Below are 16,685 nucleotides of genomic sequence, written 5' to 3'. Positions count from 1 at the left end.
ATCAGAGCCTTTTCAGCTTAGCCCCTGACAGAAGTCTCAGGATGATTCTCGTTGGCCAGCCCTAAGTCATGATTCCAGCCCTGAACCCAGGGGTAAAGCCAGGCCCCACAGAACCAGGTAATGATTGGCGTACTAATGCTAAAATGCTGCAATATAGCTCATTTGTCCACAGGGTCGCTGTCTTTTCTAGAGATATTTTTATGAGCAAAAATATAAAATCTTTATATTGTACTTCTTAAACAAGTACAGAAAGAATTACAGAAACAGATCTGCAGAGATCAAGTGTACTCTCCCCATACATATTGTGAAAATTAAGCCTCATCTACTTGCTCTAATAGTAGCCTTCCCGTGCCTCTCACCCCTTTTGTAAAATCCTTATTTTTAAACATGGGAGTCATAGTCATAATTCTCCAGAGCTCTTAATCCTTTTCCCTGAGCACTTAAGAACCAAGTGCTATAATTTCCCTTGTTACTACCCTCCTTCAAAATCAGAAGAGACAAGGCATATGTAAAATACAGACTCCAGCAGTCTCTCCAGCTCTTCCAAAGCCACTCCCTATGGGAACTGAGAGACCTACTCTTAACTTAATGGAGAGAGATTTGTAACCCCTACCTGTCCCTGCTGCTTTTTTCTCTTCCTAAGAGTGCAATTTAGAAGTGATACCTAAATCCTAGAATATACCCCTTATGCCATTTATGTTACCTATAAATATACCAAAGGCTATGGTTTGGAAATTAGTTTGAGAACTGGCTGTCTGGACATTTTCATCGGCCGGCACTGTTAATGTATCGGCATTTAAAAGTTGAAGGTTTCCTATAAAAGGTATTTTTTACCTCCTTTTGGGGGGAAAATCAGCTGTACCCCTGGGCCCCTATTTCTATGGGAACAATGGTCTGCAGCCCTTAGAGGTGTTCTCGGGTAACCGTCCTTATAGTCCTGCCTGCCTGCACTTTATCTGCCTTGCCCGTCGTTACTTGGCTGTGATCCTATGTGAAACAGGATACATTTCCTGCACTTACAAAGAAGGTAAATAATGGTGGAAAACCATACTTCTGAAAAGGATGTCTTTCAAAAATTAAGGTTTTTCTCTTTTTGGACAGTAATGCACATACTTATTCATTTTTTAAAGTACGTGCATTATTGTTTATTGACAAAGAACTACTATTTCAAATGGAGACTGGGAAATTGTCTGAGACCACTCTTTTCCTGTTGTTTCCAAATGTTAGACACATAACTGAGTAACCTTACGTTGGTCACTATCCCTCAGTATTTTAGGATCAAACACTAATTACGTGGCCATTTGCAATAAGCATCTCAGGATGGATTTTATATGATTAATACAATAAACCCACAAACAACCTGTACAATGCATTTAATACCAGATTTTTTTATTTTTCCAACACAACTGGAACAGTTGTATTAAATAAAAGTGTTTTGTCTACTGTTTACACTCATGTGGCTGCTATAAAGTACAAGAACGTACACAGATTCCTAGCATGAATTACTCATTGTTCACCCCCACTGAGCTACAGACATTGCTTGAGAATTAGATCTTTGCTTTAGAGATTTAAGAGAAAAAAAACAAAACTGGGACATAGTATCTTAAAAGCATTCTCAAGTGACTTGGAATTCGAAGGCATAGCCAATACGTATAAACAGCAGCGACCGTGCTGTCACTGGGAAGAAGGGATGGAAAACAGGAAGAGTAATTCTAAGTTGTTTCTAGGGACAGAAGGAACTCGGAAGTTTGATGTGCCCATCGGGCTAAGTGGCTGCTTTGAGAAGGTACGAATAAAGGGAGGGACAGGGAAGGAGGGTGGGAATGTGGATACTATGAGTTTAAAAAGTATAAAAAGTAATTATATCTAAAATATAGATTAGATATAAATGTTCCAGAACTCATTAAATAAGCCCAAAAATACTGGAAAGTGGCAATCTGAACTACATTTATTTTTCAACAAGTGGGGGGAATACTGAGTGTTTTGAATGTTGTGTGCAAAAGTGAGCCACGTCACCATCTCACCGTCACAACTGAACACGGCAAGGCGGGTACACTGGTTTCCAGCATCACAGGCGACACTACATGTACGTTTTCTAACGAATAATGTAAACTTGAGTTTTAAGGCAGCTGGTACTAAATGCTGCACACAGGCGTAGCTCGGTGCCCATTTCAGAAATGGGGCAGTTAGCACTTGAAAACAAAGTGGGGGAAAAAGGAGAACCAGCATTTGACAAGAATGTCGAAATGTTTTCCCTTGCACACACACAAAAAGAACTATGGGAACATTCAGAAAAACAAAGCACCCATCCCGCCTACTTCAGCCTGTTCCTTAACAAATATTTCAAAATACTGATAAATAATAGTGACTGCGAGCAGGATTCCAGTGCCAGAGCCAATGGCCCCGAGGAAGTCGGCCAACACCGACAGGGCGCCGATGCACAGCCCTCCGAACGCCGCCGCCGTGGGGATGTACCTAGAAGACAAAGCCGAGTCAGGACGCACGGGACGGAAGCAGCAGGTGCCCAGTGTAACGACCTAACCCCACAGGGAACGGGCAGGACCAAGCGAGGGCTGTCCACAGCGGTTACATGTTGATGAAAAGTGATGAAAAGAATGAGCTGACTCCCTGATTTTGAGAGACCAGGAAATAGCCACAGCAGTACATGATTCTGATGGCACATTAGAATCCTCAAGTAAGATTTGGTGTTAAAATGTTGTATTTTTTAAATCGATAACCTTTAGCTACCTCTTCTAGGTGAGTAAATTTCAAAATGATTCCTAAGTATTAAATTTATACTTAGGATGGTTCTCTTCCAACAGTAACTCAACCTTGGCTGTACATTAGACTCACCTGGAGAACTGTTAAAAATAATGGGATTGTATTTAAAATATTCTAGAAAGAAGGGGAAAAAAAAGATTGGGGGAGATGGTAAAGGAAACAAGAATAAAAGAATGATAGCTACTGAAGCTGGATATACTTGGGAGCGTGGAGATTCATTAAACTATTCTCTGCAATCTGTGTTCCCAATAAATAAAATTTAAATAAATACTAATGCCTTTGGAATAAATGATTATGGGACAATTCAATATCCACATGCGAAAGAAGGCATCTGGACCCCTATCTCACACCACGCACAAAATTTATCTCAGGATGACAGAGGTAAATGTGAGAGCTTAGACTCCTCAGGGAAAACGAGTAAGTCTTTGTGACCTGGGGTTAGGAAATGGTTTCTTCGATACAATACCAAAACCAGCACAAACCATCCAAAGATGAAACAGATACACTGAATTTCACTCAAAAATTTGTGCATCAAAGGATACCATCAAGAAAGTGAACAGACAACCCAGAGAATGACACAAAAGACTTGCAAAGGATGTACCTGACGAGAGACATATCCAAAATACTTTTTAAAAACATTATAACTCAGTAACAAGAAACAACCCAATTAAAATTGAATACCTTTCTCCAAACAATACACAAACGGCTGATGAACATGAAAAATGTTCAACATCATTACTCATCAGGGAAAAGCAAAGCAAATCAAAACCACAATAAGATAACACTTTATCCCCTCTCATGGCTTTTATGCTAATCTAAATGCAAAAACTAATGCTGGGCAGGATGGTGGGCTGCGCCCCCTGCAGCTAAAGACTGAAAATGGCGATGACTTGGAGCTGCGCTGCGCCCACCACAACTAGATTGAAGGACGACAACCTGGAGCTGATGGGCCTGGAGAAACACACTGTTCCCCAATATTTCCCAATAAAAAAATAAACAAAACTGATGCCTAGGACCCACTCCAGACCAAATAAACCACAATTTCTAGAGGTGGGACATCAGTGTTTCTTATAAGCTCCCAGGTGATTTTATGTACAGCCAGCCAACAATGAGAACCTCCTGTGGTACATTTTAACGCTTGGCCAAGCAGTGAAGAGAACAGTTTCAATTAAATAATTTAGGTGTCATTTTGATGTGGAGAACAATAAAGTTTTGTGTTAAATTTTGGTCTTTTTGTGTGAAGTAGAAGAGAAATGCTTCACATCTGAATGTAAACAAAGAATGATAGCTGCCAATAAATGAAAGACATTGAAATGCTGAGTCCATGCGCACGTGTCCCCCATCAAGGATTAAATCTCACGACCTTACCTATTAAGCTCATGAACCATTGAGGTGTCTCGGTGGCCCCTCATTACCATTTGCTGTTCCTTAAGCTGTTTAGCTACCTGCCAGGAGAAAAACAAATTTTAAAATCAAACTCTAACTTCTCGCTGCTCACTATCTACCAGGTTATGTATAAAGTGCTTTGCACACACTAACAAGTAAGATACAGAAACCTGAAGCAGGTACTGTCACATTCCCATTAAACCTGAGGCCACTGAGGCCACAATACTGCACAGCTCCGTTACCCACACACTAAACCAGCTTTCCCCGGTCCTTTTTATTATCACATCCCTCAAGAAAATTAAATACGTACTAAGGAATCAAATTTTGTCGGTTAGGGTTGAGCTTTGGAGGGTCACAAAGCCATTGTAAAATCTATAAATGTTTCACCTCCAGGAACCAATTTTTAACCCCCTGGGGTAACATAACTCATTAAGAATCTTTGAATTAAAGTTTAAATTACAAAAGTAATTAAGAGTGTATCAATTACCACTTTGACACCTAAAAATTATAAATTTTTATTTTTTAAATAAACCAAATACTTACATCTTTGGCTGAGGATCCAGACACCTCTATCCATGTCTTAGAAAAGAAAGCACATGACCCCAGCATGAAGATGATATACACAACCACGTGGACGGGATCCTCAAATATAGCACCCATGGACTCGGGAGGGGACAGATAGTAACAAAGACCTCCCACTGGGTATGAGCGGGCAGGGCCTCCACCGCTAACATCCTACAGAACAAGAATGAAAAGGACAAATGGCCAAACTAATTGGTCAAGCACACATTTTTCAACTTTTCAAACTCCTAAAAACTTATGACAATGTTTTAAGCTCAAAGCACCTACAGCTAATGGCTCTATATAACTTAAGGATTTGCTTTGGTATCTTAATTTCTTCATTCCTTCAAAATTATATAGTGAGCACGTCTTACAAAAAGATGTGAATATATTATTAATAGAAGAGAGATTTTAAAATACATCTATAAGAAGACTCTTCCTTCTCTTACTGAAGATAGGAACATGATTACATTTATAGTCGATCTCTGATTAAGTTAGTATATGAAATTTTCTGAAATATATTAGGGTATGCAACATATTAAGACCCTTACACATGATTCTTTCATTTCAAAGTATTCAATTAAGAATGCAATCAACTGAAATAGTGACAGAAGTCTAACAACTCACTGCCTAAACTTTATTGTTTTTTGTATATTAAAAGAGTCTTTAATAAATATTTATAATGGGATTTTTATCCACACAAATATTTAAGAATCTTTATAGTAACAGAAATGGAAACAGCATGTACTTGGTCATATTAAATAAAAGTTTGGGATACAGGCTATGGAAAAGCAACTACAGGTTGCAATGATCAAAATATCTAATTCCTGAATTTACAATTTCCAAAGGATTCCTTTACTGGGCCCCTAGAATTACTATTTGCAAATCAAAAGCACTCTTTATAGACAAATTCAATTTCCCAATAATTCTCTCATTAAAAAGAATCTCAGACAAGATCACAACATACTCCATACAACAAGTCAATGCATTTATTACTTTGAAATTATTATAGTGATAATTACTGGACTATTAGCTCATGAGGGAAGAGAAAGCTTCCTCCCCTCATCACTGGTAATCAAATTTCTGTTACATGAATGGAAAAGGTGGCAGATATACCTAATATATAGAAATGAACACAGAGAGGCAGCCAAAACAAGAAGACAAAGAAACATGTCCCAGAGGAAAGAACAGGACAAAACTTCAGAAAAAGAACTAAACAAAATGAAGGCAAGCAACCTATTAGATGCAGAATTCCAAACGCTGGTTATAAGGATGCTCAATGAACTTAGGGGAAGACTACATGATCTCAGTGAGAACTTCAAAAAAGAGACAGGAAACACAAAAAAGGAGGTAGAAAACATAAAAAAGAACCAATCAGAAATGAAGAATAACTTAAATGAAGACTACATAAGATAAAATCAACAGATTAGATGAAGCAGACGACTGAATCAGCAATTTGGAAGATAAGGTAGCAGAATACACCCAATCAGAACACCAAAAAGAAAAAAAGAAAAACAAATGAGGACAGTTTAAGAGAACATCAAGTGTAACAACATTTGCATCCTAGGGGTACCAGAAGGAGAAGACAGGGAGCAAGGGATTGAGAACCTATTTGAGAAATAACGACCAAAAACTTCCCTAACTTGGCAAAGGAAATAGACATAAAAGCCCTGGAAGTGGAGACAGTCCCAAATAAGATGATGCCAAGAGGCCCATGACAAAATGCCATAACTAAAATGCCAAAGGTTAAACACAAAGAGAGAATCTTAAAGGCAGCAAGAGAAAAGCAGTTAGTTACCTACAAGGGAGCTCCCATAAGACTGTCAGCTGATTTCTCAATGGACACTTTGCAGGCCAGAGGGATTCACATGATGTGTTCAAAGTGATGAAAATCAATGACCTGCAACCAAGAGTACTCTACCCAGCAAGGCTATCATTTAGAATCGAAGGACAGATAAAGAGTTTCCCAGACCAAGAAAAGCTAAAGGAGTTCATCACCACCAAACCACTATTACAAGAAATGGTTAAGGGACTTCTTTAAGAAGAAGAAGAAATATATATACATATATATGTAAGAAAATATCTCAAAGAAAAATTCTCACTGACAAAGGCAAACTCATAATAAAAGTCGTGGATCAACCAACACTATATATAGTACAAAGGTTAAAAGGCAAAAGTAGGAAGATCATGTGTAATTACAACAGTAAATTAAGGAATACACGCAAGCACACATGCACAGAAGAAGTAAAAAATAATGACAAAAACATAAACGTGGAAAGATTGAGTAAAAATGGTAGTGATTTTAGAATGTGTTCGAACTTAAGTGAAAATCAACTTAAAATAAACTGCTATAAACATACCTTGGTATATATGAAACACATATTAACCACATACCAAAAATCTACAATACATACAAGAAATAAAGAGAAAGGACTCCAAATCCAACACTATAGAATGTCATCAACCTATAAAAGCGCTAGAAAGGAACAGAGAACTACAAAAACAGAAGACAATGAATAAAATGGCAGTAACTATATATCTATCAATAATTACTCTAAATGTAAGTGGATTAAATGCTCAAATCATAAGATGAATGGATGAAGATGTGGTACATATATACAATGAACTATTACTCTGCCATAAAAAAGAATGAAATCTTGCCATCTGAAACATGGATGGACCTAGAGGGTATTACGCTAAGTGAAATAAGCCAGACAGAGAAAAACAAATACCATATGATTTCACTTATATGTGGAACAAAAACAAAATAAATGAACAAACAAAACAGAAACAGACTCAGAGATACAGAGAACTAATGGTTGCCAGATGGGAAGCTGTTTGGAGGTCAGGGTGAAAAGTGGGAAGGGATTAAGAAGTACAAATTGGTAGTTACAAAACAGTCACAGAGACGTAAAGTACAGCATAGAGAATATAGTCAATAATATTGTGATAACTATCTGTAGTGCCAGGTGGGTACTAGACTAATTGGGGGGGAGGGGTCACTTCATAAGTTATATAAATGTCTAATCACTATGCTGCATACTTGAGACTAATGTAACATTGTATGTCAACTGTAATTGAAAAAAAAATCGTTTTACTATAGAAGGAAAAGAGTAGAAAGGAGTATTACAAAGGGAATTCTATTTCCTCCAACCAACATTCAAGAGTCACTGTCTTATCCTGTTAAATTTTAAATTATAAACAAAAGACCTTCAGTAAAAGCAGAAAGATATCAGTCACTATAACTTATAATGCAAAAGACACCATATTAAGATAAATGCACAGAACAGGCACCATATCGTAGGAACAATAACTGTAAAAACATAATATTCTTTAGTGGAATACAAATTCTAGAATTACATACTCTGCAAAGGAATAAAGGATCTTAACCTTTTTAATTCTATACTTTTAAGGGGGAAAAATACTCTCTATAGTTTTAGGGGGCGAAATTTAGATGACAGAATTTAAACTGATCAAAATCCAATCCTACAATAACACTTCAATAACAATGTGGCCGGATCGCTATAGAAGCAGCTCTGAGGAAGAGGATCTGTAAGTGGCAGTCAGACTTTACTGGATTCTATTTCTAGCAACTCTGTTCTCTCTTCAGACTAGTAATTACATGCCTGTCTCCAGCCCAGGTAATCACAAACCATTTTATTGCCATTTAGGCCATGAAAAATGGGGGAAAACAGGAAAGGATGATTTTAGTATCCCATATATTATCAGCAAATAACTGCTTTTTAAAAAACATTATTCTAGACAATAGTGGAGTGAGATTACAAAACAGGGAATCACTTTCACGAGTGCAACAGTGATTTAAGCCTAAAGGATCATTCAAATGAGACATGAAAATGCTTCCTAGACAGGAAAATAATAATAAAAAGTACCTGGTCAATCTTAGTTTTACAACACATCAATTCTTCCAAATAATTTATAAACTCTGTGAGTGAATCTGAAAATGTTACAGCAACTGCTGCAATTATGGCTCATCTCTTTCAGTTAAAAATGTAACCATGAAATGCAAATTACTATAAATTTAAACAGAATAAATAAAATACTCACCGCCCATTGTCCTAGTAAATTAACTAAAAAGTTGCCACTAAATCGAACAGACAGCATCTGGGAAATCACATACAAGTTTGACACCAAGGCCGACTGCAGAATGATGGGAATGTTCGAGGTGTAGAAGAGCTTGATGGGGTAGCTGCTGTACTGTCCTCGGTATCGGGCTGACTTAATGGGCAAGTCTACACGAAATCCCTACAAAGTGAAAATTAAGAGTAAGAGGAACTGTACGTATCACATAAGGAACACAAAGAACCAAAACAGTAACAGTAGGATTAAGAAAAGATAATGCTAATGAAATTTTCTCTTCTACACAGAGACACACAAATAGGAAACCTTTTCTATTTCATTTTCATCCTATTTTTTTATTTGCACCTCGGTCTAAAGAATGGAATTATTATTATTTTTTTAAGTGTGTTTTTCCAGGACCCATCAGCTCCAAGTCAAATAGTTGTTTCAGTCTAGTTGTGGAGGGCACAGCTCACAGTGGTCCATGTAAGAATCGAACCGGCAACCTTTTTAAGAGCACCACACTCTAACCAACTGAGCTAACCCCCAAGAATGGAATTATTTTTAAGAAAATAAAGAATGGAATTATTTACTTGACTAGATTTTTAAACACTGACTTATCTGATACTAACATTTCAAATGTCATTTCTTCTTAAGAGCAAAATAAAAGCCCACGTCCCACTTACCTAAGCAAAGAGAGCACTTACCTGAAAATATATAACAACAGCAAACACAAACACAGTAGCGATAAGGTTCATGAGATTGGGCAAGTTCTGACGATAGAATGCCTCCCTTAATGCTCGGACTTTGTCTGTCCTGGTGGCCAGTAAATGAAAGAGAGCTATAACTGCACCCTCAAACTCGGTACCTGAGAAACCAAGAGAGAAATTAACTACAGATGCATCATCCAAAGTTGTCCCAAAGGTCAAAACAAATAACTTTGAAACCCCAGTGAACATCAGAAAATGAGTCAAAATAATTCATCAATGTTTACTTTATAATATAGCCATGTGTATAGAAGTGTGGAGCTTCTAATAATATTTAGATCGTTGAGTCAAAGTGTATCTTGTTAGCATAAATTTGAAGTTTTCTCAAGAGACTATTCTTGATGAAAACAGCCAAAGTAGAATAAACCAAAGCAAATATTTAGTTCATAATGCTTTGCCTCTCCTTTACTTTAGAGAAGGGAGGAGACTACGGGGGGCGGGGGAGAGGTAGCAGCAGCAAAGCAGAATAAAGAGGTCAGATTTAAAAGATACATGTTCCTCTATCAAGCTTGCCCTCAAGTTTATTTAACCAAGAGCATTAACAGACCATTGTTGCTATTTTCTTAAGGCTGGGATCAGTTTAGATGTTAACCATTACAAATCTAGGATGCCACTTGAGAGAAGTGGAGATGGGTAAGGGCAAAGACAGAATAAAATATTTCAAAATTTAGGTGCTATTACCAAGGCAAGTAGAATAGCAGCAAAAGCATTAGTGCTTCCTAATGATACAAAAAAATAACAGTTTTTTCATCTGAAAAATCTTAATACACTACCTTTTGATCCCCCTAGCAATGCTGAAATCGGTCAAATCAATGACTTCTGCAGCAATGACGTCAGCACGTAAAATTTTAAAAATCTGTTTGCAACCACTGACATTTTGAATGAGCAGAGGCTAACATTTAGATATCATTCTTTTTGAAGTAATATTTCATACTCCACAAATTTCTGCTTATTAATTTTTGAACAACAGCATCAGTTGCGCTAGGACCGCCAGAAAGGATCTACAGGCACATACTGCTGTTACGTGTTAGGAACAGTCGCACACACCCAGCAACACTCGTGCAGTCACAGTCACTGTGCCATGTACCTCTGCCAGTGTTAATGGTAGTGGGACTAAAGGCCTTCCAGACAATGGTTTCACAGATGTTGGTGGCAATAAAGAGGGAAATACCAGACCCCAGGCCGTAACCCTTCTGTAGCAGCTCATCTAACAGCAGCACAATCAAACCAGCAACAAACAACTGTGGGGAAAGAAATGCAAGTAAGCGGAAGCAAGAAAAAACTCAAGAAGGGGGAAGACGAGCACCACTAGCTACTTTCACAGTATGGGCATTTCTGACATTCAAACCTAACTGGTGCAATATCACTACTATGAATCTGCGTCTTTTAACCCGCTTTAGTTTAGTCAGCAGCCAATTCTAAAAATCAGACGATTGGACATATTGCTATGTTATAGAGCAGACATTTCAACTTTTAAAATAGACTTATACACCACCGAACAATTTCCCTTACAATGTTAAATAAGGCTTATTGGAAAGAACACTAAAACAAAAATGTTCACAGTTGTAGAATTTATGACAGCAAGAAACTGAACATTTCCCAAATACCTGCAAGTAAGTGAAAGGCCAAATGAATTATGGTATAATAACAAGATACGAATGCATATTGCCATGAAAGGAAAAGTATGCAAACTATGTTGATACATTTTTAAAGTATTATATATAATATTGTACATATTTTATGTGTGTATTATATATAATAGCTGTAGAATAAAAAAGTAGAGCACAAATTAATATGTACACAGATTATAACAATGTAAAAATGCATTCTATACATATAGTGACAAGATTGAATGTAAAGTTGAAGATAGTGAAGAGTTCACCAGGTTCTTAAGCTCCTAATTTTTTCAAAAAATGAAAATACACTAACTTAAATTTACCTGAAATTGAAAATTCTTAATTTTCCTCTTGGAGATGACATTTCTCTGTAAAAGCATGCATCAATTAAAAACAAGCCTTAGCTGGAGTTCCGATCAAGATGGTGCAGTAGGTAAACGCTGTGCTTACCTTCACTCACGACCACATCAAGATTACAACTAAACTACAAAACAACTGTCATCGAGAATCTCCTAAAATCTTGCTGAATTGAAGCCCTACAACTAAGGACATGCAAAAGAAGCCACCTCAAGGCTGGTAGGAGGGGCAGAGACATGGAAAGGGCTGCTCCCACACCCACGCATGTGACCATGAAAAATCAGGAAGGCTATCTCTGCTGCAGAGGTCCCTTCCCACCCCCTGGAGGAGCAAGGGAGGGGTCCCAGTCCCTCCCCCGCCCAGGGTTCCAGTACCGGGGAGAGAAGTCCCCATAATTTCTGGCTGTGAAAACCAGCAGAGAATTGTGGCTGAGTGAGATAGTGGACAGTGGAAGTCCCAGGCACTCCTCTGAAAGGGACTGCGCATGGACTTACCCACCAATGGAATCACTCGCTATGAGCTCCAGCACTGGGGCAGCAGCTGGAGAGGCGACAGGGACATACAGCGGGGAACTGAATTGTCTGGCTTCAGGACGGGGGCTGGCGGGGCAGCTTTCTCCTGGACAGGGGAGCTGGTGGAGGCCACTGTTTCTTTGATGAGTCCCCCTTCCCAGTATACAGATGCAGGCCGCCGCCACATGTGAGTCTCCATCAAGCTAGCTAACACTGTGCACTCGCCACGCCCTAGTGATTCGAGACCCCACCCCACCCAATTTTCAGGCACACCCAAGCCACTTCCAGTGGCTTTTTCTGACAAACCACCTGCCTTGGCTCATGCTGCAGATTTTACTAAGGTCTCTCAAAGTTTCGTGGAAACCAAACAAGCAGCATCATGGCTTGAGCGTGTCCTATACCACTTACTGAGCAGCCTTAAGCCTGGCACTAGCGGCAGCTGGCCTTGGTTTGAGGCTTGGCCTCTCAAAGCATTTACAAGCATGGCAGAAGTGGCAGCCATCTGCAGATTGCTTTGTGGCTCCTTCCAGATGGCCCGAGGTGGGGCACAGGCTGTGGCTGAACTTGACCTGCAGTGGGTCCCCTCCCAGGTGGCCCTGGGGCTGGCCCCCCCAGCGGAGAGCTTCCAAATGAGCTGCAGCATCACCCAGCAGCCTCCAAGGACGACACACCCAAGGGGCAGATTGCACAGGCACCAGAGCCCTGCTGAGGCAGATCCTGCTCTGTAAGATCAGCCCCTGAACCACAACTCCTCCACCAGTACTCATGGCCAGTCCTCACAACCAAACAGTCCGAGTGTCAATCCCTCCCACTGAAGTGCAAACAGCAACCAAGCTCAATTACAACAGGAGGGCACACACAACCCACACAAGGGACACACCTGGATTATCAGGCTCAGATGACCAGAGAGACTGCACCACTGAGCCCCACAGCACACCTACTACATAAGGCCACTCTACTAAGACCAGGAGGAATAGCAGCCCTACCTAATACACAGAAACAAACACAGGGAGGCAGCCAAGATGGGGAGACAAAAAAACATGTCCACATAAAAGAACAGAACAAAGCTCCAGAAAAAGGACTAAACAAAGTGGAGACAAGTAATCTACCAGATGCAGAGTTCCAAACAGTGGTTATAAGGATGCTCAATGATCTGAGGGAGAACTTCTATAAAGAGATAGGAAACATAAAAATGGAGACAGAAAATATAAAAAAGAATCAGTCAGAAATAAAGAATACAATTAACAGAAATGAAGAATACATAACAGGGCATCAACAGTAGGTTAAACAGAGGACTGAATCAGCAATTTAGAAGATAAAGTATCAGAAAACACCCAATCAGAACAGCAAAATGAAAAAAGAATAAAAAAAAGAAAATGAGGAGAGCTTAAGGAGCCTCTGGGACATCAAGCGTCCCAACATTCACATTACAGGGGTACCAGAAGGAGAAGAAAGCTAGGAATTGAAAACCTATTTAAAGAAAACTTCCCTAATCTTGTGAAGGAAATAGATATAAAAGCCCAGGAAGTGCAGAGGCTCCCAAACAAGATGATCCCAAAGAGGCCAACACCAAGACACATCACAATTAAAATGACCAAGGTTAAAGACGAGAGAATCTTAAAAGCAGCAGGAGAAAAGCAATTAGCTACCTACAAGGGAGCTCCCATAAGACTTTCAGCTGATTTCTCAAGAGAAACATTGCAGTCCAGAAGGGACTGGCACGAAATATTCAAAGTAAATACTGATGGAAAGCAAGGACCTACAACCAAGATTACTCTACCCAGCAAAGCTATCACTTAGAATTGAAGGACAAAGAAAGAGCTTCCCAGACAAAAAAAAGCTAAACCAGTATCACCACCAAACCAGTATTACAAGAAATCTTAGAGGGACTTCTTAAAGACAAGAAAAAATGTCAAGAATATGAATAAAATGGCAATAGCTACATACTTATCAACAACTATTTTCAATGTAAATTGATTAAATAATCCAATCAAAAGATGGGGGGAGGGACCTGAATGGATAAGAAAACGAGACCCTTACATATGTTCCCTACAAGAGACTCACTTCAGATTACAAGACACCCACAGACTGAAAGTAAAGGGATGGAAAATGATATTTGATAAAAATGGAAACAAGCTGTGGTAGCAATACTTATACCAGACAAAATAGACTTTAAAACAAAGACTAAAAAGAGACAAAGATGGACCTAGTAATATAAATACCAGATAAATACCACTTCTGGGTATTTATCTGAAGAAACCCAAAATGCTACTTCAAGGGGACATGCTCATCCATATGTTCACTGCAGCATTATTTACAATAGCCAAGATACGAAGGCAACCTGGTGTCCCTGAATGGATGAACGGATAAAGGGTACAGATATACAGTGGAATATTACTCAGCTATAAGAAAGGAATGAAATCTTGCCATCTGCAACAATATGGATGGACCCAGACGCTATTTTGCTGAGTGGAGTAAATCAAACAGCAAAAGACAAATGTCATATGATTCCACTTTAAACAAACAAATGAAACAAAAACAAACTCACAGATACAGAGAACATTTTGATGGTTGCCAGATGGGAGGGGGTTAGAGGTGGGTGTGAAAGGGGAAGGGATTAAGAAGTACAAATTGGTTGTTATAAAGTAGTCACGGAAATACAGGATATACCATAAGGAATACAGTCAATAATATTTTAATAACCAGGTAGAGCATCAGATGAGTCCTAGATTTATTCGGGTGCTAGATGGAAGGGGGCGTTGGGGGCTAGGTGAAAAAGGTGAAGGGATTAAGAAATACAAATTGGTAGTTACAACATAGTCATGGAGATGTAAAGCAAAGCATAGGGAACACAGTCAATAATATGGTAATAACTATGTATAGTGCCAAGTGGGTACTGTGAGGGACACCTGAAACTAATATAATACTGTATGTTAGCTACATTTTAATAAAAATCTTTTGAAAAACTCCCTAGCCATGCAAGTGACCTCTGTGGGCCTGACTCCACCCCCACCCCACACTTCAGTAACCTAATCAAGAGGGATAGAAAATATGCCTCTATGCCCTCAAACTCATACCGGTCCCCACTTTAAAGACACCCTCCTCCAGAAGCTAGGAAATGCCCCTTCCAATCCTCCCTGTTTTAAGGCCTCCCCCCCATTACTGACTCAGTTTCCCCAATATCCCTTTAGAAGAGAGAGCAAACAAGCTACAGTACACCATTTTAAGCTTGCTTAGCTTACACAGGGTTTTTGGCCGTCATGTTAGCGGTTGTACAGAGCCTAACTTGTCTATTAATCTTGTAGATTGACTTTCAATGGACTGGAAAAAGGTACAAGTCTCAAAACTTCTAAGAGAGCTCTCACATATCCATTACTGTTTGAAAACCAAGTCTGACATTTTGACAAGATAAAAGAGAAGTTAGGACTTACTACTGAGATTTTATTTTGACCACAGTTATATAATAAATAAATAAATAAATAAATAAACAAACAAACAAATAAACACTCCTAATCATACAGAAACCCAAGCCCATGCAGGGAATAATAGCTATCCACAAACTGTCAGCCAACCAAAAACCACTGTGTTTCCCCGAAAATAAAACTTAGTGGGATCATCAGCTCTAATGCATCTTTTGGAGCAGAAATTAATACAAGACCCGGTCTTATTTTAATATAATATAAGACTGGGTCTTATATAATACATAAGACTGGGTATTATATAATACATAAGACTGGGTATTATATTATATAATATAATAATGTAACATAGCATAACATAACAACATAACATAATATAATGTAATACCGGGTCTTATATTAATTTTTGCTCCAAAAGACATATTAGAGTTGATGGTCCAGCCAGGTCTTATTTTCAGGGAAACACGGTATTATCGTGGGCTTCCGACTGAATGACTTATGACCTGTCCAGAGTCATCTGAGCAACTCTTAATCAACTGTGATTCTCCAAACTGTGATTCTCCATCAGACTACAGAGTGATTTGTGTATATCCTATGACAATCAACTCATATTTTTCTAATTGAAGAAAGGAATTATAGAGAAACCTAAATGAGAAATGGTTTCTATAATTAAAGGAATACGATAAAAGATAGTAAAATGCATGCATGCCTATGAGAAGAATTAGACACCAGGAAATTACAGCATCTCATTGACTAGAACAGTGATAAAAACTAAATACTAACTGCTTGCTCTTGTAGAATGTCTGAATCTCTAAGATAGGTATAAAAATAACATTGTACATTTCAATCCTGCACGTGCATGCGAGCGTGGACACCCAACTTAGTTTGTCAAAACAATACTTACCTTTACTACGTGCCATGCACACTGATAGTTTCAATTCTTTTGTATTTTAATCAAGACCCACTATTTGGATTTCAAAACTCACTAGTTGAAAGACATTGACCATGTGAATGAAACAAGAATAATTAAGGAGAAATACCTTATGTAATAACATGCAAACCATTTTTAAAACCTGTTTCTAGGTAAAAACACACTGATCCAATCACATCTTTTTGCTGTACCCACACATTTTCAATGTTAGCAATGCCTCAAAAAGACACAAATGAGTCACTCCCCACCCATGATGAAACACGACAACTTTCTCTGTA

The 16,685-nt window shown here is 38.6% G+C and overlaps 1 protein-coding gene across 1 annotated transcript in view; it reads right to left on the bottom strand.

Moving 5' to 3' along the window:
* Positions 1-1,357: 1,357 nt before the first annotated feature.
* The window catches only part of SEC61A2 (SEC61 translocon subunit alpha 2), a 28,082-nt gene continuing 12,754 nt past the window's right edge, over positions 1,358-16,685 (bottom strand). Inside the window, exons 7-12 of the mRNA XM_033100723.1 lie at positions 10,660-10,813; positions 9,513-9,673; positions 8,794-8,991; positions 4,711-4,902; positions 4,150-4,226; positions 1,358-2,475 (exon numbers count right to left, since the gene is read on the bottom strand). Of these exons, the coding sequence (XP_032956614.1) occupies positions 2,289-2,475; positions 4,150-4,226; positions 4,711-4,902; positions 8,794-8,991; positions 9,513-9,673; positions 10,660-10,813 (969 nt within the window). The 3' untranslated portion in view covers positions 1,358-2,288. The remainder of the gene's footprint in view (positions 2,476-4,149; positions 4,227-4,710; positions 4,903-8,793; positions 8,992-9,512; positions 9,674-10,659; positions 10,814-16,685) is intronic.

This window comes from Rhinolophus ferrumequinum (genome assembly GCF_004115265.2).
Source record: "Rhinolophus ferrumequinum isolate MPI-CBG mRhiFer1 chromosome 5 unlocalized genomic scaffold, mRhiFer1_v1.p scaffold_110_arrow_ctg1, whole genome shotgun sequence".
NCBI classification, from domain to species: domain Eukaryota; kingdom Metazoa; phylum Chordata; class Mammalia; order Chiroptera; family Rhinolophidae; genus Rhinolophus; species Rhinolophus ferrumequinum.
This window is presented reverse-complemented; position numbering and strand designations above follow the sequence as displayed.